The sequence below is a fragment of the Uloborus diversus genome, chromosome 2, assembly GCF_026930045.1.
Source record: "Uloborus diversus isolate 005 chromosome 2, Udiv.v.3.1, whole genome shotgun sequence".
In the NCBI taxonomy this organism is placed as follows: domain Eukaryota; kingdom Metazoa; phylum Arthropoda; class Arachnida; order Araneae; family Uloboridae; genus Uloborus; species Uloborus diversus.
The window spans coordinates 164329097-164354800 of NC_072732.1; the positions used below are offsets into that span (position 1 = coordinate 164329097).

A 25704-nucleotide genomic window follows, 5' to 3' on the forward strand; every position below is an offset into this window, starting at 1 on the left:
AACTTTTTAATTTTTATCTTTTTTAGTTTATTTATTTGAATAGTTTTCCAAAATTACTTATATTCATGACTACACATTAAAATTATTATTACTAATTTTCTACTGATTCTGATGTTTAACTGCAAATATTAGTCTTTTCTATCCATTCTGTCATTATAACCAGAAATGAATTATTACAAAAGCCTGGACCACTATACATGTTTTTTTTTCTTTCAATAGGTTAGTAAGCAATTTGAAGGAACTTCACCCAGTGCTTTGACAGGACCAAAAGACTTACTATCAGATGAGAGGTTAACAAATAAAGGGAATCCCCCTGACAATGCTGGCTCTCCAGCTATTTGTAGTGAAACAGAATGTGGGAGTTTCCAGTTCAGCAATACTGAAGATGGTATTTTATCATATATCTTTGCTATTTATACTGTTGTTTATTATTTATTTATTTATTTTTTATTAATGACTAGTTTTAAATGTTCATTATATCCTTTAGCACAACAAGTTGATCACATGTTTAAAAAGTACTTTGTGTCTTGTTGCGTACGCATAATCAAGAGATTTATCCTTACTTCATTTCTTTGACATTCGAAACTCATATTCGAAACTCATTTCATGAATTATTGATTTGATATAAGGGCTTACAGAATCAAGATCACAATATTCAAAAATAATTACTAGAATTGTTTATGCACTTTTCCCATTTAAAATGCAAAATAATTGATTTTATTTTAAAAAATGTTTGAAAACTTTTTAATGCAATTTTTGCACTGAAACATTATCAGGTTTTTGTTGAAAAAAAAGTAAAAATAACAACTTTCAATGATTGTGAAAGTAAAATTAGTTCTGCGTTGTCTCAAACTTAAAGAATTTTAAATTCTAACGTTGTAAATTTCACTTAAATGCATACTAAACAGTAAAAACAAAATATTTATATGCTCCAGTACAAACTAAGTTTTATGAATGCCTCCAGTGCTCTTTAGCATTATTTTATTTAGTTGAACACAAAACTATTTCTAGTTACAAATAATGATCTGTACACCCATTAGTTTAACCTAAATTAATATTAAGAATTTTTTTTAACTTATATGTCAAAAAGATGGTTTTAAAACATGAATGAAAAATGACTGAAAGAACCATATGATTTTTATTGAAGAAAATATATTTTATTTCATACTTCATACACAAGGGTTATTAAAGTTTTGACAAAATTCTACAAAACATATAAAGAAATAAAATATGTACTTAATATTTTTCAAGCATTGCTTAAGCTACCAGTAATAGTCTCACTAATTTGTTGTCACATTTGACTTTAATCACATGACAAATGTAGCTCATTTTTGTATGTTATTCAAGTATGCCTTGAAATCTGGAAAAGGGGGGGGGGGGAGGTTGTCTTGTCATATTATCCCAAGGGGTTTATAAATTAAAGTACAGTGTTTTATATTTTCATATGAATGAAATAAATAATTTGCACACTGTGAAGACATTGTATTTTTAATGGATTGATGATTTGATTATGTTCATATTGAAGGTTATGATGGGGATAGCAGTGATTGTGGAAGTGACTGGGATTGGCTCAGTACCGTTGATACTCAAAGACCACTTTTACCTAAGTTTTGGTTGATCATGAATGTTTGTAACAACAAAGTGCTATTTTATTTTCATATGAGGTATACATTTTTAGTTATTTGTGTAAATTTTGAATTGTAGTTTTCTGAAATATAGTAAGATTTTAGAAATATCCAAAAAAATATGCATATTTATTGCATTTTTTAACAATAATTTTACATTTGACCCTAATTCATCTGCAAAAACTCTATTTTCGCAACCATTATTCCTGGATACATATTTCTAATTGCAAAAATGGTTAAAATAAGATGTAGAGTTTGTTTTAAAATCAGTGAAGTAATTTTTGTAAACATGCAAACATTGATCACATATCTCGATGTGAACTGTGTCCCATTGCTTGTGATTTCAATCCTTTTGCATCATCTAAATACTTTAATATTTTGGACAGTTGTGAATTTTTCAAACAAATTACTGAAAATTATTTTTTTAATTTTAATTATTAGTAAATTATTTATTTTTAAACAAGCCAACATCGAACACTTACATCACAGGAAGTTGCTTCTCATCTTGCAAGGTTAAATCCATCTTTGACTTTTGAGAGGTTGATTATGGGAAAAGGGGTTAAAGTACAATTGTTTGGATCAAATAAAGGTGTCTAGGGTGATTGTTTCCAAATATAAGTCTCTAAACTGCAGTTTTAGGCTATATTTGGTAGCTAAAGGAGGGTCATAGCCCCCATGAACCATCCTTTGGATCTGCTCCTATCGTCTTTGAGATTCAAATTATCTTAAATCTTGTAAATATTTTGATTAGTTGAGGAGTTAGTTTAACGCATGTTACTGAATATTAGTTTCTTTTATTTTTTATTGTTGTAATTGATAAATTACTTTAGATTTTGAGAACTTGGCAAAATTGAACATGCACATCGCGGGAAGTTACTTAGGTGTTTGAGATTTCCTTCCTTTTGCATCTTGTAAACATTTTAATATTTTGAACATTTGAAAGTTCTTTTAGCATATGTTTGAAGATTCATTTATTTTCCATTTTAGTGTAATTGACAAAATAATTTACTTTTTGGAAGCATGCCTACATTGAACATGTACATCGTGGGAAATTGCTTCATGTGTTTGAGATTTCAATTCTCAAATGCACCCCAGTGGGAAGTCATGGGAGCAGGGCCAGATTTGTAAGTGTGCAGGCCCCGGGGCAACGAAGGAGTGGAGGACCCTAATCAGGGTTCGAAAAGATCATCATATTTTCGAAAATATCCGATACTTTGATATATATCCGAATATTTTGATACATATGTAGATATCTGATGTTTTCGTTAAAAGGATATTTTGTAAAAATTTTATTGTGGAGGCCCCTTTGTTGTGGAGGCTCCGGGGCAGTAGTCCTGCCTGCCCTCCCCTAAATCCGACCCTGCATGGGAGGTCACCATGACAAATATCCTTATTTCACAAATTTTGCTGAGGATTTGGTGAAATATGGAGTTTCATTTGGCAAATCAAGAATTTCCGCCTCTCAAAAATTTGAATTCAGGGCACCCTGTTAATCCTTTTGCATCTTTTTAATATTTTGAGCAGTTGAAAGTTCTTTTAACAAATATTACCATATATTAGTGTATTTATTATCCATTTTAGTGTAATTAACGAAATATATAAATTTTTGTTAACATGACAACATTGAACATGTACAGTGCATAAAATCGCTTCTGGGTATTTGATATTTCAATCCTTTTGCATTTTGTTAATATGTTATTATTTTCGACTGTTAGAAGTTATTTTAATTCATGAAATCGAGGATGAGTATTTTTTTTTCTATTTTATTAAAATTAATAGAATAATTTACTTTTTGGAAGCATGCCCATGTTGAATAATACGTACATGGCAAGAAATTGCTTCTTGTGTTTGATATTTCAGTTCTTTTCCTCCTGTCACTCTTTAAAAGTTATAAACAAAAGTGTTGCAAGTAGTATATATTCATATTTTTTTCAGAGAAATAATAATATTCTCTGTAAGAATAACTATACTGAAAAAAAAAATACTTGTGTTATTACATTCCAAGAATAATAGTTTTGATTTTAAAATTTAGAAAATATTTCTGCAATTCTTTTTTTATTTTCAAACATATTTTTATATTTTCAGGGAACGAAATGACCTTGATGAAGAACTAATTTGCTGTAAAGAAATATTAAATGAGGTGGTTGCAATTATTGAAAATATCTGCAAAGAAGTTAACCAGGTAAACATAATGATATAATTTACTGGGTTTGAATTATTCAAGCATTCAGTTATCATACAGTGAAACCTTCGAATAACGGACAGTCAAGGGACTAGAAGTTTTGTCCATTATTGGGAGGTGTCCGCTATTAGGAGGAACTACTTAATTTACCTTTTTCAAAATGGGCTGTTCCCTTTGTAGAACACAATTGAAACAATTGCGAAAGGTTTACTACATTTTATGTCAAGTGTAATAAATCTGTTTTTTCTTAATAAAGGTATACTGACAGCACACACTTGTCTTAAAAAGCATTTAATCAATTAAAGTAATCAGTTAAAACAGTTTGACATCTCTTTTTTGCATTACAATCCTGTTTTTCAATATAAATATTTAAATCATTTACCTTAGCAAGTTCTTCAGTGTCCCCTTTGCTCAGGAAAAAGTTTTTCAATTCTTTACTGTATTTCAGTGCTTCCAAAAAGTCTCTAATTGTGCAAACATCATTTTCAATCACAGGAAGTTCATCTTCATCAGAAAGACGCACATAGTTCAGTTGTGTTGTGAGAAATGAAATTTGAAACGTTCAAGTTTTCTTCCTCAATCCACAAGTCTTCATCAATTTGAACGTAGTCTTCAGCACTGACTTTTGAATCCAAATGAACCAGTAGCTCATTCAGTTCTTTTTCCTCTTCTGCTCCTCCTAATGCACTGTCAGGTATCATTTCACTCCTGAACAAAAATCCTGCTTTTTCAAAACATTTTGAACATTCCCAGGTTCCCCTTTTTTGACAGCTGAGTGATCCACGAAACCGCATCCAAAACTGTTACAAATTTTGCTAATTCTTGACTAGATTTACACTAAGAAATCTGCGAAAGAATGTACCTGAGTAAAAGCTTTCTGTAACCTACTTTAAAACTCCGAATAATACCCTGATCCAAGGGTTTTAATACAGAGGTAGTGTTCGGTGCCAAAAATTCTAGCTTAACATTTTGCAATTTTAAGTCATCAGGATGAGATGTGGCGTTATCCAGAAACAGAATTATTTTTCTAACTTTCTTCTTCTTCCTTTTATCCAAATCCACTAACCAATCTTTCATTATTTCTGTCGTCATTCACGTTTTCTTATTTGATTTCCAGGACACCCTAAGTTTATCTACATCAATGTTTTTGAAACATCTCGCTTTTCCGATAACATGGAGTTTCAAACTTGCCTATCATATTGCAAAACAGTGAGACGTTCTTTAGATATCTTTCCTCCGCTACATTTGTCTCCCTTTAAGCATGATGTTTTGTTTGGAAGAAAAAAAGACCAGTTTCGTCTGCATTGAAAATATTTTTCTCATCATATCCTTCGCACACCGATTTCAATTTCTCTATCCAATCCATGACATAAGCTGGGTCTACGGACTTCTGTTCGCCACAAATGGATTTAAAAGAAATGTTGTGCCTTGTTCGGAATTTTTCAAGCCATCCATTTGATGCCTTAAAAGAGTCTATCCCCAAAGTTTTCCCGACTTCTCTGGCTTTCTCTTGGAGTAATACCCCGCTTATTAGGACGTTCTTTGCACGAGCAGCTCTGAACCATTTCATGACAACCTCGTCGATTTCACTGGTTTCTGTTTTGCGAAACTTTACATTTTTTAAATTTACATTCGAACTCACAATCCACAATTTTCTAATTTCATCTTTATCTTTTAAAATTTCGCTGATTTGAGTTTTTCCAACTTGAAAACGATTGGCAAGACAACGCACACTTATTTTTTCTTTTTTGGCAACATCCAAAACATTAATTTTTTCTTTCAATGAGTCTCTTTCTTTTAGTTGCCATTTTTAAACTCAAATAGTATTGTCACACAAAAAAAAATCAATTAAATCAACACGCCTTTAGGAAAGTTTGCAACTTCAAAGCTACAATTGCTGCATGAAAAGCAGGTTCGCTTGCCTCTCAATTCATCTCAGGGTATGAATATCCCATTAACAAGGCGGCGATTCAGCGGAGCAACCCTCCCCCCCCCCCCAACAAACACACCTTTTATGGCTAATTTATTTATTTTATCTTGAGTACCACTATTGCATGATTGAAAGTTGGCAATATGACCTTGAATATGGGCAAATCTTTTTCATGTCTAAAAATTAAACAACCCAACGAAACTACGCCGCCATAAAGCCGATTACTACCGGCGCTGGTCTGCTCAATTGCATCTCCCGAGAACCCCAGTTAGAAAAAGCGCCCAGTTTCCTCTTTTTATCTTAACTTTTAAATAGTTATTGTGTACAAAATTCATTAAAATCTTAAGAAAAACGTACGTTAATTGTTAGACTGACATCAGTTTTCACTTATCTGCTTCAACACTCTCAAAACTAGCCGTAACAAAATTATGACTTTTTTTTTTCTTTTTCATTTTTTGCTGCCCGCAAAAAGTATCATGTCTTTCAGTTCTTTTTTTTTTCTGCCCCCAACTTTTAAGCCCCAATCGCTGCCTCTGCCCATTACCACCCTTTTAATTCCAAGAAACAGTGATAAGGAAATGACGAGGGGGGGTGGTGGAATATCAGTTGTGGAGGATGAAAAGCTTTGTATGGCAAGCAGTTACTAAGATATTCTGTGAAAAGAAAAAAAACGGAAGTGCTACAATCGTAAGGGAAATTTTTTGTGAAATAACTGTCCGTTATTCCGAGTGAATTACATGGAATGGCCTATATTGAGGGACTGGGACTTGTAAAAATGTCCATTAATTAGAGGTGTCCGTTATTCAGGAGTGTCTGTTAAGGGAGGTTTCACTGTATTTTATTTTAGAACTTAGAGAAAAAGGAAGCTTTAACAGTCTTTACCTAACAATTGAATACAATATTTTTACTTTTTGCTTGGATCTAATACATTGTTCAATAGATAAACTTCATATCTATATTTACTGTCTAATTTGTATTGTTTCCGATGTGATACATACTTAGCTTGTATTTAGTCTTGCAGTTTATTTAAAACTTTACTTATATATCTGCTCTTTTGTTTTAGCATATTTTGACACAGCTAACTGCACTGAAGGTTTATTTAATTTGCAATGTTTCTAATGGCATTGACTAAAGTGGTTTTTTTTTTTTTTTGAATTTTTGTAGGTTTTATTATTGCAAAACTTATATGAAACACGAATGTGCAATCGACTCCTTGTGCCTGAAGGCAGTGAGGATTTATGGAAAGATAAAGATTTAAGTTTTCATCCTGCAATTATTGGCGAAGGTGAGTTATATCTGAAACTGAAATTAGGTCTTTAGAAATGTTTATTAAAAGCTCCAAATGTTACTGTACACCTGCTTAATCACAATCACACAAATGCTTATCTAAAGCTGCAGGATATGTCAGGTAGGCTTCTTTTACCAAAAAAAGCCTTGTACAAGGCCAAAAACAAGAAAAAAAAACCTTCATTCTTTATACTTGTTCTTTATTTCCAATTGGATCACTAATTGGAAATTTTTATGTGCATTACTGTCTCTTGAAAACTATTAAACAACTATGCTCATTTAATTCATTGCACCTACGACTGATTTTGAAGGCTAGGTGTGATGCCCCCGTTTAATTTAAAATTCACAAATTATTGTAGTGGGGTTGGGGGTGGGGGGGGGGGGACTAATGCAATCATTCTTTTTGGTAGATTTTTTTGAAAACATTTGAAATTTTAAACTTTTAATAATTTCAATTCTTGAAAACATCCTAGATCTTGTAATTTTATTATATTTTGTTATTTTAATGTGAGAATAGCTGAATTAGCTCCCCCATGTATTTTTGTAGGCATTAAAAGTTGTTTACACTCAAAGTAGTATCACTTGCATTTTATATGCTTATCAAAATAAAAGCACTGACTTAAGTGACTAGTTTTAGTTTTTTTAATTAATATTGAACTCCTTGGAAAAATTGTAAAATGCTCCTCAAATTGTTTCTCTAAGGTTAGCAATCCTGGATTCAATACTAACAAAAGGAAATGTTGAAATTAGATGCATTTATTATTATTTTTTAACACGCTTTTATTAGCTTCACCTGTATGCATGTATGTATGTATGTATGTATCTTGTAACGGAATCTTGCAGCTCCAATTTCGCCCACTTCCTGCGATCAGATTCTTTTGAAATTTGGCACTCGACCTCAGACCTGATGACAATGCAATATTCTATGATCAAATTAATTAACTCTTTTAATTTTTAGTTTCCTCCAATTTTAATCAATATTTTGGTATAAATCCAACAATGTGAAAAATGAAAAATTTAAAAAAATACATTAAAAAATGCTTGCAAAAATTATTTAAAAATATCTACAAACACCTTTAATTTTTCTGCATCAGGCAAAATTTGTTCCAATGTTATTAGAACATGAAATATAATTGTTTTTAACTAATTTCATGCCAAAATTTAGGTGAGCCTTCAATTGGAAATTCATTGCTGATCAGACCATTGTTGAACAAAACTTTTATTCAAATGCATCTCAAATTTTCAAAGTAATATAAATATAATTTATTCAAACATACATCGATGACTCACAGTAGCTTCCCATCGGGGTGCCCTTGTCTTAACTTTAAGATATTACCTCGCACTTGTTTTATAAATAATTTCGTCAATTAAGTCCCAATCTGATTCAAATTTTCATATGCTGCACAGAAAAAACAAACAAACTTTACCTGATAATTCTCCAACATAAGACTAAAAAACAGAAAAATAAAATAATAGTTTAAAAAACTAAAAAAACACACGTTCGTAGCAAAATGAACTAAAAAGTGAAAAATAATCTTTGAATGATAATAGTTGACCAATCACTTAATTTTAATGTAATACAAAAAAGGTGTGGGGGGGGGGGATACTTCTTATCAGTTGTCTTGAATTTCTTCCATTTGTTGTCCAAGCAAAAATGTAAATCGACAGCACCCCATGCTTTTTTGTATTACATTAAAATTAAGTGATTGGTCAACTACTATCATTCAAAGAATGTTTTTCACTTTTTATTTCATTTTGCTATGAAAGCATGTTTTTTTAGTTTTTAAACTATTATTTTATTTATTTATTTTTTTGCTCTTTATTTTGGCAAAATTCAAAGAAGCATGCTTGTACAATAAAGCTAGCGTACAATAGATAACAAAAATACAAAAAAGAAAAAGAAAATTTGCAGGTTCTAAAGCAGGTACAGGCAGACAGTATAAGGGGAAAATCTTCAGGCTCCTTGATTTCTTAACTTTATATGGTTTAGCTTGCCTTTTGTAACCTTTTCTTACTTTCATAAAATAGGAAACACTACAGCAATGTGAAAAACTTTCAGCATCAAATTCAGAAAATTTGGGCACTGCTTTTAATTTTATAAGTTGTAAGAAAATAAAGATGGAAACTGAAAAATATTTTGCTTGTTTACATTTAATATCAAAAATTGAATAAATGTTTGCTGCAAAATTATTTTTAGTATGTGATTTTTTTTTTCAAGATCCAGATTTTGAAGTTCAAGATAAATACCTGGAAGCAACACTAAAACTTGAGCCGGGTGCATTTGATTGCCCTGTTGTCTGGGTAACTCATTTTAAATTGCATCATAGACTTATTTCTTGTCCTCAAGGAAATATGAAATCATACGGTAAGTGTCATTCTAATCTTTTAATTTGAATTTTTTTAACTTCATTTGCATTAACAAATATTCAGTGTTTAAAGTAAAAAGTGCATTTAGCTTACTAAACATGAAGCAGGTAGGGCAGAGGAGGAGCAAAAAATGTGAGCAAAAAAGTAGAGTTTTATAAAGAAATAATAGGTTTATTCAGAACTAAACAAGTCTACTTTCTCTTATTTCAACACTGATTTTCCAACAACAGTAATATCACTTTTTAAATATGTTTAAGCTAGTTTGCTTCAAATATTCATTTTTAACATATGCAACAAGTTTATGAAAACAAAATGTATCTCTTATGTAAAGAAATACTGTTAATCAAAACTATGAAATTCACGTTTTCAAACTGTTTGACACTTTGTTTCAATAAATTTCAATTGTCTTGATACGTTTTTTTTTAAATTAAAAACATTTCAAGTTTTCCCTGGGAGTTTGTCAGTCAAAGTTGGACCAGTAAAACGTATCATTACATTGAGGAAATCGTAAAATCTGGTATCGTTAAATCAAAGTTATAATGTGTTTATATTTTATCCCATGGAATTTATAAAACAATTTGGAATAGCCTTACCAGTGTTTGTATTGTCTTTTTTCTCTTCTAGGGCTTCAAGCGTTGAGATCAGTGCTGAATACTTTTTCTGTGAACAACAGAGAAAATATGTTTGTTTACCAAGAAGAATCTGGTTCTGTTTTCTATCTTAGGTATGCTTTTCTCAACTGGACTTTATTCTTTGCTAATATAATTTAGATGTGAAAAGTACTTTTTAAACATAGTGATGTAAAAAGTTTTTTTTAGAAAACAAATGTACAATTTCAAAATTTTAAATTTTGAATTCTCTTAACTAGGTTATTTGAAGAAATTTGTGAGGAAAATCATTCATCTTGCATCTCTAAGCATGAGGATAATTTGTCTTTGATGGGTAATTTAGGAAACATTTTGTCTAAACTTGTTTTAGTTTTTTATTGTTCTAAAATATATCTCTTGTGATTAATTTTCAAGCATTGATATGTCTATCATTTTAATTATAGCTATCCCTCCTATAAAATGGCTTCCTACAGCAGTTTTCGCATTTAACACAATGGGGTAAAATACCAGAACCCTAATTCTCCTCAGTTTCACTCAAACATAAGCTCTTTTTTTACAACCCTATTTCCAGATTAGATTTCATCAATCTAGATAGATTGAAGATTTCATCAATCTGTTTAGCACTACTAGATAATCATTAGATTAGATCATCAATAGATTTCATCATTCTAGATTTCATCTTTCATCAATCTGTTTAGCACTACTTGTAAAAATTAGAGAACATTAAAATAATGGCAGAAAGGAATAATGAACTGCAGGGTGGTCCAGCTGTAACAGTAGTAAAATAAACTAATGAAGAGGATTTGATGAAAATCGCATCCAAACTCAGAAATCTTCAGAAAAAAAAGTTGAAGATTGAAGGTTACAAAAACTTAGTTGTGTAACATTTCAATTATTGATGTTGTTGACTTATTTCACATGACCTAGACCGACTAGACCAAGTGCATGAGCCCAAGAGTCTTCAAGAAATTATTGACTAAAAATTCCATCGTTCTATCATTCAAATATCAGCTATTTTCCATAACATTATTTAATTGGACATTTGTTTGTTAGGCTTTTAAACAAAATTTTTCGTCAATTATTTTTTTCACTCAGTTCAAAAATGTGTTCTTTATACAATGCAACTTTTCTGTTTTCATTAGTTTTGATTAGAATCTCATTTTCAAGTATTTTTTATGGCATAGAAATAGAATTGTCTCTTGCAAGTAATATTACTATTTTACTATTAAAAATGTTTTACTCTTGTTGTTAATATTTCAGGCTCTTGCTGTTCATCTTTACAAAGTCTACCCCAAAGAAAGAATTATAATGAATCAGAAACTGAAATCGTAAGTTTGTTATTTTTTATGAAGCTGTTGTTAATCTTAAAGCGGTACTTTAAATGAACTCATTGAAATTCATGAAATAAACATTATTTATCTATCTTTAATGTTTATTTTTGTAGTCATTTACCATATTATGTTTTTTTTAAATTATGTATATAATTATCTCTATATAGTCTTATTAATTTCTGTGTTTAATCTTGTTTTATATTTAGTTAGTCACTTTTCTCTGCATCACCCCTCCTCTTAGCGTTACGCCTTAGATTTATTAAGTTAGTCACTATTTACCATATGGTCACCTCAGCAACAAGTTATCGAAGTCTGAAAAGAACAGAAAGATATTTCGCTATTGCTCTGAGGTGTCGATATATGAATACACCTCTTTTTTTTTTTCAATTGGTCTCTAAACTATGTATAAGTAGTATGGGTCTAAAAAAATTATTTTCAAATGTTTATTTTTTAATGAAGTTTATCTGTTAGCATACAAATGAGCCACAAACAACTTAATTTGTTTGTAACTAGTAATATCATGCTAATTTGACTCTGCTTTCTCTCTGAGTACATACATAATATCATAGTTTTACTTGAGAATTGTGGAGCTTACTCAATTAATACAAATATTATTGTTGCATCTATGTTGATCTTTCACAGGACTTCCGGCCACGCGTTAATTCTGGAGCTTCTGATGGATACCGCCAAGATTCTCTTTCAACAACTTCAAGGAGACTTCAAAAGTGTGTGGCTCTTAATGTTCATGGTATTGGAGAAGTAGGTTAGTACTTATTAATGCTTGTGTCTTTTTCTTGTTTTATCTTTTTAAATGGAACATTTTTCTATAAAGTAAAAAGCTGATGTATTTTATGTTTATGAAGTCTTTTGAATTCATTTTTTTACACATAGTAAGTGTTGATTAATGTCTCATTGTGTTTGATATGTTATTATCAATTGTTTGAAATACATTCAAATATATGGGCTGTTTTTATTTATTTTATTTATATTTTTTTGCTATTGTTTAGTGTTTTATATTTTATTTTAAATTTTCAAATATTATCTAGTTATTTTACTGTTTTATAAAAAGTTAAATAGGTGTTATTCCTCTAATAGTTAAAAATAAAATACATCAAAATCTTATAATTGATTCCATCAGTGACATTAAAATTAATTTTCAACACTGGAATGTACCGTTTTAGACAAAGATCCACATTGTTTTCATGATGAATTTAAAACTCTGGAGACTATTTTCAAGGATCTGTTTTCAAATGTACAACTTTTCTTTATATTTTTTCATGTTTTAATACCAAATCTTTTCCCTATTCTTCCAGTATTGTATTTATTTTTTTCAATGGTATATATATAATGTATATTTATGCATATATGTACCATTAGGCACAGCAATTAAAACTGATTTGGTTCAAGTACTGCAAAATCGTCTGAATGATGGAATTTTAGACATCATAATTACAATGTTAGCTCGGAATCCACTATGCATGTTAACTCCTGAAGATGTTCAAGTAAGTAACATTTGTTATATTTTGTTAGTACTTCGATTGCTCATCTTGTTCTTATTTAGTTATTTATTGTTGTTTTGACATTCAGTTTATTCAAATTGTGTTGTTGTACTGGAATTGAACAGTTTGTATTAAAAGACAACTAATTTTATTTTCCAAAGTTTAAGAAGCTAAGGAGGGCATTTTATCTTCAATAAAGTCATAAATTTTTGCTTAAAAATAGTTGAATTTTAGATAAACTAAGTCTGAATCAAAGTCATGCTAATTTGTTTATATTCTGTACATTCAATCATTTTTACAAGTCCAAATGCTTAGGCAAATATGTATAAAAATATAAATGAATGTAAGTATATATCTTGTTCAATTTGTTTTCAAAATATTAAAGGCTTAATTAGTTAGTAAAAATTTTAAAATATCTATATATATATATAAAAGGATGTATGTTTGTAGGTGTGTGGGTATGTGTGTATGTTCCTTATACAAATCCACAGTTTTCGTCGGATGTCTTCCAAATTTGGCACAAAGGTAAATTGTTGCTCAGGAATTCATATAGGCGGGTTTTTGGAATTTCAAAAACACCCAAAGAGGTCTAATTTCATATTTTGAGTCATAAAATTGCTCTTTTCTGCACGATCAAATTTTTGTATAGTTACAAATTTAGTCTAAATGAAAAGCCCGTAAAAAACTGCCCTAGATGAAGTTTCTTCAAAGATTGACTTTGATCGTTAAATTTGTGAACTTTGGTTCAAAGCAAATGAAAACAGTTATCAACATATAACCACCAGGAGCTATTTTAAATGCAATCAACACAAAACGTATCTTAAACGATGGTCGTCAATGCCGTTTAGCGATGAGCGTTAAAGCATGTTTGGCGAGAAAGTCGTAGATATAATAAATGATGCTGTACATCGTTTCTTAAACTGCGACCTACGAAACCCCAGGGGTCCATTGATGCTACTCATGGTGCTACTTAAGTTGAATTCTACTGTTTAATTATAATTTTTAAATACTGTTTAATTATAAAATCCACAACAGTAAGGCTTCGTGTAATTTTTGATCAGTGTTTATCCCGTTAATAGCAGGAAAATACAAACATGAGTAAGGTAATAGTATTGCATTCAATACTGACGTACAATCTTGGACTGTTTCAGCATTAGACTACTTTTATTAAAACCACATCTATTTCATCCTTGCAACAGAAATTTTATTTAATGTCCTATGATCCTTATCAAACCAATTTGCAGTTTGTAAATTTTCTTTATACTATTCCTTGATTTACGTCGAATCTTTAAGTAATTCGGTTCAACTATATTGGCATTTGTGAACCTTGGTTCAAAGCAAATGAAAATGGTTAACAACATATAACCACCAGGAGATATTTTAAACGCGATCAACACAAAAAGTATCCTCAACAATGGCCGTTAATGTTGATTAGCGACAAACGTATAGCATGTTTGGTAAAAAAGCCGAACGAAAAAGAAATGCTGTCTTTCGGTAGTTCTTAAATTGCAAACTGCAAAGACACAGGGATGCATTGAAATCACCATCGGTGTTTCTTCTTCAATTTGCTTGAGCAATTCGCTAATAAGTTTTCAAGTAATAATACGGTAACAGTAAACGAAATTTTTATCTGTATTTTCTATGCATAAACAGCACAGAAAATAACAAAATGAGATAGGTATTATCGAAGTACAATCTTCAACAGTTTTACAATTAGAATACTAAATTTATATTGATTGCGTAGATTGAATTTATCTTTCAAGGGGAAGGGGGATAGCCATGGGGTTCATTACATGTACATAAACTAGCGTACTAGGATTGCTAATGTGTGGTAGAGTAAAAGGCTGTGCCCCTTTAGACTCGAAACCACACGAAAATTTAATACTTTTAAAATGCATAAAATGCCTCCATTTTTTACGGAAACAAATTTCTTAATCGTTTAAAATTTTGTATTACTTTAACGCTCGAAGCAATAGTACACCTGAAGGAGCATCATCGCTGACTAGCAATAATTTTAAACCAGTTAGCGGGTATGAGGCAACTTTTGACACGAAGAGATTGCTTCTGAAATGGGCATGATGAAATATTACGCCATATTATAAAGTTCTTTCGTTTTAGTCTTCATCGTGAAATTAGTTGAGCAGTATTATAGAAGCAACTCTGTTCACAGTGGAGGGATAAGGTGAAACAATTTGTATCTCACGTATATCCGCTAATCGCAATACATCATTCTTTAAATTTCAAGAAATTAAAATCTTCAGTGAGACTTAAGTTCTGTATCACGATCAATAAGTCAGAAGGGTAGGCGATTAAGTACTTTAAATGCATGTGAAATTTTCCTATTTCCCATATAGATAATTTTATGTTGCATGCTTAAGGTTGGGTTCATTCAAAAATGTATTTCATTTTGCTGCTGGAAGGGGGACTAAGAATTGTATTTAGGAGCAAGATTTGAGTTAAATTTAAGAATTAGAAAATTTTGAATAATTTAACTTTTTAGTACTTGGATTACGTTTCTAAACGTGGAAATACATTTCCTTGGTTTTGAAGCTGCAGATGTGGGGAACAGAATGTGCAAAAAGTTTTTGTAAAACATAAACAAAAGAATTGTCTATTATACAGTTGTAAGTAGAAACAGGACGGTTTTTTTCTTTCTTTTAATTTCTTGGCCTGCAAATAATAATAAAAAAAAACGATGCGGATAGTGACCAAAATGTGCACGCCTATTTCTTTTTCTATAAGGCAGTTCAATTGACAGGTTTTATATAGTTCGTTCCATAAGTTCGCGTCCTCGTACTCCATTTTTAATGCTTTATGTAGCTTAAAATAATAACTGTAACTGTTTCTAAGGTAACTATTATTCAGTGGAACCATTCCTACCCCTTATGACGACTGTGCCTCTGCAAATTAAAATTTCGATATTCTCAAAGGAATACTTCAGAGCAGCAAACCTAAATAAGTGATCTTACTACCTGCATCAGTTTGAGTTATCATGTACAACATTTACGGCAAGTGTGAGGTTTTAAAAATTTGAAATAAAATTTTTATCTAGACAAATTTTGAATCGTTGCAAGATACCAATATTAATATCTAACTGTCATTTTTACCTATGAAAATAGAAATTTGACATGAATATAGGAAATAAAATGTAGTTGACGTACGTCTTTTTATGCAATTTACACTTATGTAATCTTACTCCATGGCATGCTACTAAATCGCCACGGAAAGGCAAAGCAGAACACATTGTGTAAAGTTATTTATACTAAGTGAACGTTTTCTACAGAATGTGCTTACATTCCTGAACACTTACAAAAAATTATAAAATGAGTCTACCTAACATGTGAAACCTTGAAAGTAAAAACACCGCCAATTATCCGTAAAACGAAATGTTAACGGCTATTAATAACAATGACCGAATTCCTTATTTTCTGTACAGTGGACTATCTGTTTAGCTTTTGGGTCATTGAGGATGATTTTCATGTCTGAAAATATTGTAACGGTGGCATATTTTGCATATATTTGTAACTGATAAAAGCCATTGAATTTATTAACGTCTCTTTCTAGGAAAACACTCCAAAATTTTTTTTCCAGAATAAAATGTATGTGAAGAGTACTATCGCATGCTTTAATGTCTTGAGGTATACAAAACCGTCAAAGGCAGTACAATGGTTTTCGTATTCGAAGCACCACGCAAAAGGTTGTCCCACAAGATATGCAAGACAATCATTTGTCTCTGCATTGAGACATTGGATGTACCGCTCGTCTGATTCAACCGCAGATAACCTGCCAGTGGACACGGCAGAACCAAAGAATATCGTTAACAGAACCCTGATAACATGTCTCATTGCTTTTTCGTTTTTGCTTGATGCTATTTTTCCTGCAAATGCTCAACTTTCTGTGCTATTTACAGTCTTTTGAAAATTTGAACCTAGAGTGGTGTGAATGCAGTTTTTTACTGTCATTTAGATAGAATTCATCCATTTAATTATCTAAATGATATGTTGCATTGAGAAGCACCCGGGCAACGCCGGGTAATAAGCTAGTAAGAAATAAAAGTAATTTTGTAATTAAAGAGCTATATTTCCTTATGCTACTACAACACATTATACATACTGATTTTTGCTGTCAATTGTCTATGCTGTAATTTGTAATAACAATAGACTTAAAAAAGTCTTATCTTTGTTAGCGATGGTTAACAATTGCTTTTCTTTGTTAACTACAGTAGAACCTCTCTTATCCGAACCTCTATTAACCGAAGTCGGTTTCAATTCTCTTTTTTTTTTTTCCTATTATTATCTAAAATTTTCTCTAAACGAACATCCATTTTTAAATTTTTTCTCCCCACATTTCTTTTGCATGTCAGCCGTTTTTTCCAAACTACGAGTGCAGATAAATAGTTTGGAATTCCTTCTCACTAGCTCAATTCTTGGTATGAGTATACTCTCCCCTACTTTCAAGCGTTCCTGTTCTAAACAAAAACACATGTCATTTCGAAATTTGGAAGGTCATACTGCCGAGGCCCAGAACAATCAAATGTTATTGCACCGTCTGATTGTAAGCAAGTGCAAAGAATCACCTCTTTTGTAATCTCAAGAGCAGAGAAGTTTTCTTCACAGCAGAATTTGAAAAGGGGGAAGTCACTCTGTGTCACTTATCCTTTGTGAACCTATTCCAGGAAAAGGGAAAAGAAGGAAAACCCGTTTGCTGTTCTCTGTCGCGTTGGGCTGGGCAGCTGGCCAGAATTCGAAATTTCCCGGAAATTTCGTGCTAATCTGTGGGTTCTCTTTTTCTGCTCCTACATTTTCGATCAGAATTTTCTTGAGTGCTATCAGTGAAGTTGGTAGTTTTGACCTGCCGGGGGATCTGATAGAACTAACGCATTGTTTTTCTTATTTTTGAAACTCATGTTTTCTTCTTTAGGGAGTGGTCATTTATTATAGCTAGGGGGGGCCGGAAGCTATCTTGAGGGGTCACGAAAAATCAGGTATGATTTAAGGGTGGGTCATGGAGAAAATATGTTGCTTGAGGGGGGGGCCATGAAAATTTAGTTTGAGGGGAGGGGTCATGAAAAATTTTATCCAATTCAAAAGAAAAAAAATTAAGTCCGGGGCATCTTGTCAAGTAGTCAGAACAGTTTGACTCGAATGTGGAGTCAAAAGGGAAGCTATTCTGCCTTGAATACGGTAGATTTGTTTACCTGTGTTATGGTACAGAGTGGTTTTAGTACCACCACCACTAAAAATTTAACAATAGAAATGTTCCACGCAATGTTTCCAGTATCTTCAACGTCAAAAACTTCATACAGCCTAAGTTTTTTAAGCAGCTTCACCTGTCATTTACAATTACGTCTGCAGATCGCAAACCTTTCTATGCTATGTCACTTATTAACCGCAAGTACAATGCCAGAAGTGTTTGCAAAGAAGTTGCTAATCGCATAGAAGGTGCTCCTGGCCCTGGAGGATACTTAAAAGGTTTTGTTTCCAAATAAGCATGTGATCAGTTCTTTCACACTGATAATTTTAAGGAAAAAATAAAAGATCTCTCATATTTTAAGGCATTAAAATCTTTTATGGATTTGAATTTCAGGAAAGGAGAGAAATTTTTAGAATTTGTTAAAGAGTCCTGCCTAACAAAATTGGGTTATACTTGTGACTATTGTTTAAAATATCCTTTTGTTGGGCCAAAACTAAGCAGTATACCTGCTCCTGTGCCAAACACATCAAAATTGCCCAGTTTTAGGTATATGGATGTCAGAGTCACACCAACATCTATTAGTGATAAAGTCCGAAGTGTGGATGATTTCCAACCAAGAATACAGTTGAAGAAAGCTTTTACTTTAGGTCAAGTTGAAGACCAAAATTTTGTGGAAGCTTTTTCAACAAAATTTATTGTTGAAAAACAATTTGTTACCGCCTACCTTGAAAGACTCAAGCATTCTGATTTCCTCCAAAAAAAGAGACATGCTTCAAATGTGCAGCAAAAGGAGGAAGAGAGTAAAAAAGATTATGGAGAGTTTTTTTGGGTGGAACTGTATGAAAATCGCGAGTTAAGACAGCTCCGTGTCGATATTTTAAATAAGTACCTGCATCATCATGGTTTAATTAACTCAATGAAACTTTCAAAAGCCCAAAAAATAAAAATTATAGAGAATCATATAGCTTCCAGTTTGTTTCCCAACGTGCCATTTAAAAATAAAAAAGATACAGAATTCTCAGACTCTGATAATGATGAGTGTTCTGCAGAAAGTGACAATGATGAGGTGTTAAAAGTCATTAATGACTCTTCTACTGATGATGATAACAGTGATGGAAGTTTACAAGATTACGGGAAAGAGATCCAAACCCATACTAGAAGTGGGCGATTAGCAGGGACTTGGAAAACATTTAAATTTATATAGTTTAGCATAAGTTAACATATATTTCAGTTATTTTGTATATATGGTTTTTAGTAACCATTGGCACAGAGATTCCTCTTCCCTTTCTTTAAAGTATGTCATGCTTTTTAAAAATCAGAAGTTATGATTCATCTGTTCATTGCATCTAAAAAATTGCATTACTTTATTTCTTAGTCTGTTTTTATTATGCATAACTTTCTGCAAATGTTTAACTCATAATTGTTAATGTTTCTCATATTATTTCGGACTAAAAATTGTATTTAATAAAATTATCATTCATGTCGATTTTAAAATAATCCAAATCTTATTTCAGGATTATTAAAATTGTTTAATGGTGACAATTTGAAATGTTTAATGGTAGACAGCTGAATAGTTTGCAAAAAGCATAGATTTTAGACGTTTATTAAGAAATTTAACTATATTTTATGTACTATTTCATCTATATATAATTTGAAATATAGATGAAAAGTTCAAGTGTTGAAGGTTTTGTTAAAACTAATGTCATATTGAAATGAAAAAAAAAAAAAAAAAAACTAATAACTATAATAGCACCTTAACTTCTGATAATTGAGTTAGTCTTCCCAAAGAAAGTTGCGGGACACTATATAGTGTATTTAGCACCTATGCAGTTTATCTTAGTTTGTTGCTTTAAATTTTTGTTTTGTATCCGTTGGATGAAATAGCTCTTAGCTATTTCTTTATATGTACACAGATTTTTTTTTTTTTTTTTGTACTGATTTGTATAATGGGAAATAAAATTGATTAATAGTTTTCCGAACACTGATTTATAAGCTGAAAAAATACATATGCTGCTGTATGCTGATTAAAAAATAAATCTTATAATATAAATGTTGGTGGAGGGGGGGGTCATGAAAATATTTAAAATTTCATAGAGGGGTCATAAAAATAAAACAGAATCTTGAAGAGGGGTCACGTAATTTATTCAGTAAATAGATGCTCAGCTTCCGGCACCCCCCTGGCCGTAATAAATGACCACTCCCTTATGATGGCTTCCATTAAGAGAAAAAGAATCGTATTAACCATACAGAAAAAATATGATATTGTAACGAGACTAGAATCTGGTGAAGCTATTACAAAACTTGCGAAAGAGTTTCACGTTGGTGTGTCAACCGTGAGCGAAATGAAAAGAAACTCGGAAAAAATTAAAAAGTGTTTTGCTGAGTTTGATATCACGAAAGGTGCCGAATTCCGAAAAACAATGAAATTAGCCGATCATACAGATTTAGATGCGACTTTGTACAAATGATTTGTGCAGGAAAGATGTGAAGAAATACCCCTATCTGGACCAATGATTCAAGAAATATCTTTGATTCTCATCTCGAAGCTTGGTGGTTCTGATGACTTCAAAGCCAGTAGTGGCTGGTTAGAGAAATTCAAAATTCGCCATGGTATAAGGCAACTCAATATCGAGGGGGAAAAATTGTCTGGAAATGTCGCAGCAGTTGATTCATTTGTTGCAAAGATTGAAGATTTGATAAGAGATGAGAATTTATCCCCAGATCAAATTTACAACTGCGATGAAACCGGACTGTATTGGAAGGCCCTTCCTGAAAAAACTTTAGCTGCGGTAAATGAAACTTCTGCTCCCGGAAGGAAACGAATGAAAGATAGGGTCACTGTTTTAGCCTACTCCAACGCATCGGGTTCCCACAAGCTTGAACTAGCTGTTGTTGGGAAAAGTAAGAATCCGAGATGTTTTAAGAATGTAAACAGATCTGCTCTTCCTGTACACTATTTAAATCAAAAAAAATGCTTGGATGGATTCCAATTTGTTTTCCAAGTGGTTTTTTGATATTTTCGTGCCTGCAGTGAAATCTTGGCAAGAAAAAAAACATTTGAATGGAGCGCTTCTGTTATTCGACAACTGTCCAGCTCATCTGGAACATAACTCTTTAAAATCTGGTAACATCCGGTGTTTATTTTTGCCCCCCAATACAACATCTCTGCTGCAGCCTATGGATCAGGGAGTCTTAGAATCTTTAAAACGACATTACCGAAAGCAGTTTATCAGAAAATTACTTTTTGAAGGAGATTCTGAATCTGGTGCAGTTTCAATAGTTGAGTTTTGGAAAACTATCAACATCAAAGACTTCATTTATATGATCAGTGACGCGTGGGAATCTTTGCCGCAATCGACACTAAGACGAAGTTGGAGAAAACTTTTGCCGAATTTTTCAAGTGGCACAGATGAAAATGCTACTGACATTGCGAAAGATATTGTTACTGAGTTTTCAAGCGTTTTCAGCACAATGAAAGGCTTTGAAAATTGTGGTGATAGAGAAATTACAGATTAGTTGAATTGTGACATGGAAGATGCAGGCTTCCAGTTGCTCAATGATGAGGACTTAATGGCAGAAGTCCGGAATTCTCCAAAAGAAGATGATGATGATGAAGATGAGAATAATTCTGGAACAAATAAGATAAATAACAATCATGCATTTGAGAGTTTTGCAAAAGGTCTTGCTTGGTTGGAACAACAGGAACAGTGTGATTCCTCTGAACTCATGATTTTAAGAAAACTTCGGGATAGAGCTGCACGGCAAAGGACGGCGAAATTGCACCAGATGAAACTTCCATTTAAACCATTGTAAATTTTGTTCCAGAAATAAATTAATTTTCATTTATAATTTTAATTTCTTTAACAGTAAAAATAGCCATAACAGTTGAACGACGACTCTACATATTAAACTAGATGATTATAGATGAATTCTCGATTATCCGAAGTAGGTTCGGTCCCAATTACTTCGGATAATCGAGGTTCTACTGTATCTACTTTTCAAAAGTCTTAGAGACAAGAGCTCCAATATGCAAAATTTTGGGGGGGGGGGGGGGGGCTCAGATTCCTCCCCCCCCCCATGGTTTAGCAGGATATTTTCCCCATGGAAACCGATTTCAGTGCAGATTAGAGTTATTAAAATTTGACATTTTTTATAACTTATTCATTAATTATGGCTAGAGAAGAAATGTTTTTTTTTTCATTTTTGCAAAGGAAAAAGTACTAAAATCAAGGAAATTCTAATTTCTAAGGTGAGGGGCGGGGACTTGGTCCCCCACTTGCCCCCTCTTATGGGGCCCATGCATAGGCAGATTTAAGGCTGAGTTCCGGGGGGGGGGCAGTTTTTTTTTTTTTGAGCAATATTAACTGGTTTTGGGTCTCCGTGCAATTTTTTTGTCGGTGGCGACAAAGGCCATTTTTTTTTACCCCCTCCTTTTGTCTTTTCTTCCTGAAATATATAAGGTCCTGTCCTACTTATTTTGTGTCGTTTTATTAATATGTTGCCTGCTGTCCTCATAAATTGAGCTCAAGAGAGTTAACGGTGTCCCTTTAATATCTATGTAGAATATCTCCAATTTCAGGGGTCTGGGGGTTTCTCCCCTGTAGGAATTTTTGTAAAATAGATATAAACTTCTGCATTTTGAAGTCTTAAAAGGGGTAATTGGAACTTAAAAAAATCTTGGAAAAAGATGCAAAAAATGCAAATTACGATGATACACAGTAAAAGTTGTTTTCGGGTTGACAAATCAATGAGCAGCCCTCAGAAAGAAAAAGTGAATGTGGATAGAAGAATTGTGCATTGTTACTTGCTTACATCAGCTGTCGGTTGAATTCCACAATTCACGCATCCAACCCGCCACAAATGCAACAATGAGTTAAATACAAAATGATCAATAGTAAAAAATGCTTTTTAAAAAATGATGTAAAATAAGTAACAAGAGAGTAACATGCTGCCCAATTGGACAATTCATAATGTATGTAATTGATTTGAAAACAAAAAAGAAGCATACTTTGATTAGGAGTTTCAAAGACTCATCTAATTCTTTTCAAGGACTCGAGAACAATTAAAATGATTTTATGCACTTCATTTGGCCTTTCCAGTCTCTGAAAATTAGTATTAGATTGTACAGTTTTACAGTATTGTTCTAACTTTGTAAGAAACAACTATTTTAAGTTTAAAAGGAAAAAAAAAATTTTGATTGATTTGTCATTACAACAACTTTTTTTTTCAATTACAAGTAGTGCAGAAAACCAAAAAAAAATAGAGGTAGCGCTTTTTTTAAATGCTGCATTCAGACTTAAATAAACAGCAAGACATGAAACATGAGAGTCACAAAAATTTATCCCAAGTAATATGTTGCAGAAACGTGAGAACCATGATTTTTACATTTTTGATGCTGGATGGGGCAAAGTGCTGAATTTGACATGTTTTGGCATTTCTCCCCCTAACCCCCTTTCATTTTTCATAAATTTTGAAGTTTTTTGGTTTGTATCCACTTTTCTAAATTTTCAAGATTTTCAAGCACTTCAAAATGAAATTTATTTTTCAAGTACTTTTTTTTATTTTAAGGAATAAGTCATAAAATTTTCAAAAGGGGTAAATCCTTTTTTTTTTTTTTAAATTTTATCCTTGTTTTTGTTTCTAATGTGTTGAAATAATCATCAATTTTTTTACACACTGCAGCTGAATACATAGCTCGATATTTTCACTTATATACTTGCCCTGATGATTTTGAGTTCAAAATAATTTTTTTCAACAAATTTTCAGCAACCAAGTGATAGCTTAACAACTTGTAATACAATGTACAGTCCCCCCCCCCCCCCCCCACTCCCTCATTTGAAAAGGACATTTGCTATTCTCTTCATTTTCACTTCTAAACTACTCAAAAAAGAAAAAAAAACATGATTTTTTTTCTTTTTCGATTTTGGAAAGTGTGTTATTATGTATAAAGTCCCCCTTCAACAGGAATCTTTTAATAGGATGCGATATGATACATACATAGCTATTTAATTATAAGCAACAAAAATTGCTGTGATTTGCGATGCACAGTAAAAGATGAACTCTTTTAAATGCTCATATTGTAACAAATATGCTTTTGTTTAAACTTTCAAAATAATGTTTCTCTTATAGGTTGTTGAGTTTTCTGAAAGCTTTGTTTAAATTTGTGGAAAACTATGTGTTTAAAGCCTAAAACGTGCAAAAAGTGCGAGCTGAAATAATATATAATTTCATGTGTGCTTTTAAAATTTTATGCATTAATGTTTTTTAAATTTTATTTTCAGTTCATTCAAAACCCAAATAGTGCACCAACTCATGAAATGCATTTTACTTTACCTGTCAAGCTCTTGGGGTATGCCCACTCTGTACACATTTACCTTCGTCAAAACTTATTACAGTTTTTGTATAATCCCAAATATACAGACATAAGAAGGGAAAATCATTTTAAAGTAAGTTCTTCCATTGAAACTAACCTTTTTTTCCTTTTTTTAAAAATCAAATTAAATTTTAAAGCTTCATAGGGGTGGGAGAATATGATCTTATTACATTTTTTTAATGTTTAATCTATATTCTTCACAAACCAGTAATACTTTTTCATTTGGTAGTAGAATTGTTTTCAGCAGTCTGCAACAGAGGCTATTGATGAATGAATTGCTCTCCACATTGTAAAACAATATGCAGCTCCACATTTGAACTGTTTTAAAACAAAAGAAATTTGCAAAGTGTGGATTTACTTTCAGCTTACAGCTTCCAAACTTTCTAATGGTCTTTAGTTCAGCTGAGATTTGGGGATTTTATTATTCGTTGAGCACTTTATAGTCTGAGATAAAAGTCTTGTATTTCCTCCATCTTTATTTGTAAAAAATCTGATCTATACGAAACTTCAAAAAAAAAGCGTCTTTCATAACGTACTGAGTACTCGGTAACTACTCGGTACTCGGCCAATTTGCCGAGTACTCGGTACTTGGCCGAATTCTGATCAGATACTCGGCCAATACCGAGTAGTTGCAAAAAAAATGAATATTGTCCAAGGCAGATACTAAAATTTATAAAATAAGAACAAAGCATTATATTCTGCAATCATTTACAATTAAAATTTATAAGTCAAATTTAAATTTTGAGAATAATGAAGTTTGTAATGAATGCTTCAATGGAATAAATCTTTGTTTTAATGTCCCCAAAGTTAATAAAACTTATTTATTAAAAATTATGCAAGAAAGGTAAGTATAGAAATTATGGAATTTTAATATTAAGGATGGATTTTTGCTACAAACAAAAATTAGTTATAAAAAATATAAAAATACCTTTGCTTAAAAAATAAAAGGAAATAAAACAACATTAAAAGCACAGTGCAGGAACACTGCAGACACGTGTTTTGGCATTACAGGAAATTCCTTTTTAAATGCACAAAATGGGAGCTCGTGAATTAAAAGGCATCCGACAAAAGTCAGGTTTTTTGTCGAATTTCTTTACATTCTTTAGCTCACATGCTATGCACTGAAAAAGACGTTCCTTGTAATGGGGGGGGGGGGGGGGCAGAAACACGTGGTCTGCAGTGTTCCTGCACATTTGTTGTATTAAAATTATTTATGTTTGGCGGACTAAAACTATGATTAGTATAAATTTGTTTTAACTCCAACTTGATCAGTCATACCTTTTATTTATTTTTAATTTTAAAAATAATT

General features: G+C 31.8%; 1 protein-coding gene across 1 annotated transcript in view; it reads left to right on the forward strand.

Moving 5' to 3' along the window:
• LOC129216641 (KICSTOR complex protein SZT2-like) overlaps positions 1–25704 on the forward strand; it is a 152530-nt gene that overhangs the window by 67989 nt on the left and 58837 nt on the right. Inside the window, 11 exon segments of the mRNA XM_054850858.1 lie at positions 220–388; positions 1526–1664; positions 3711–3807; positions 6902–7022; positions 9243–9389; positions 10016–10115; positions 10260–10333; positions 11260–11327; positions 11973–12093; positions 12708–12832; positions 24304–24468. Of these exon segments, the coding sequence (XP_054706833.1) occupies positions 220–388; positions 1526–1664; positions 3711–3807; positions 6902–7022; positions 9243–9389; positions 10016–10115; positions 10260–10333; positions 11260–11327; positions 11973–12093; positions 12708–12832; positions 24304–24468 (1326 nt within the window).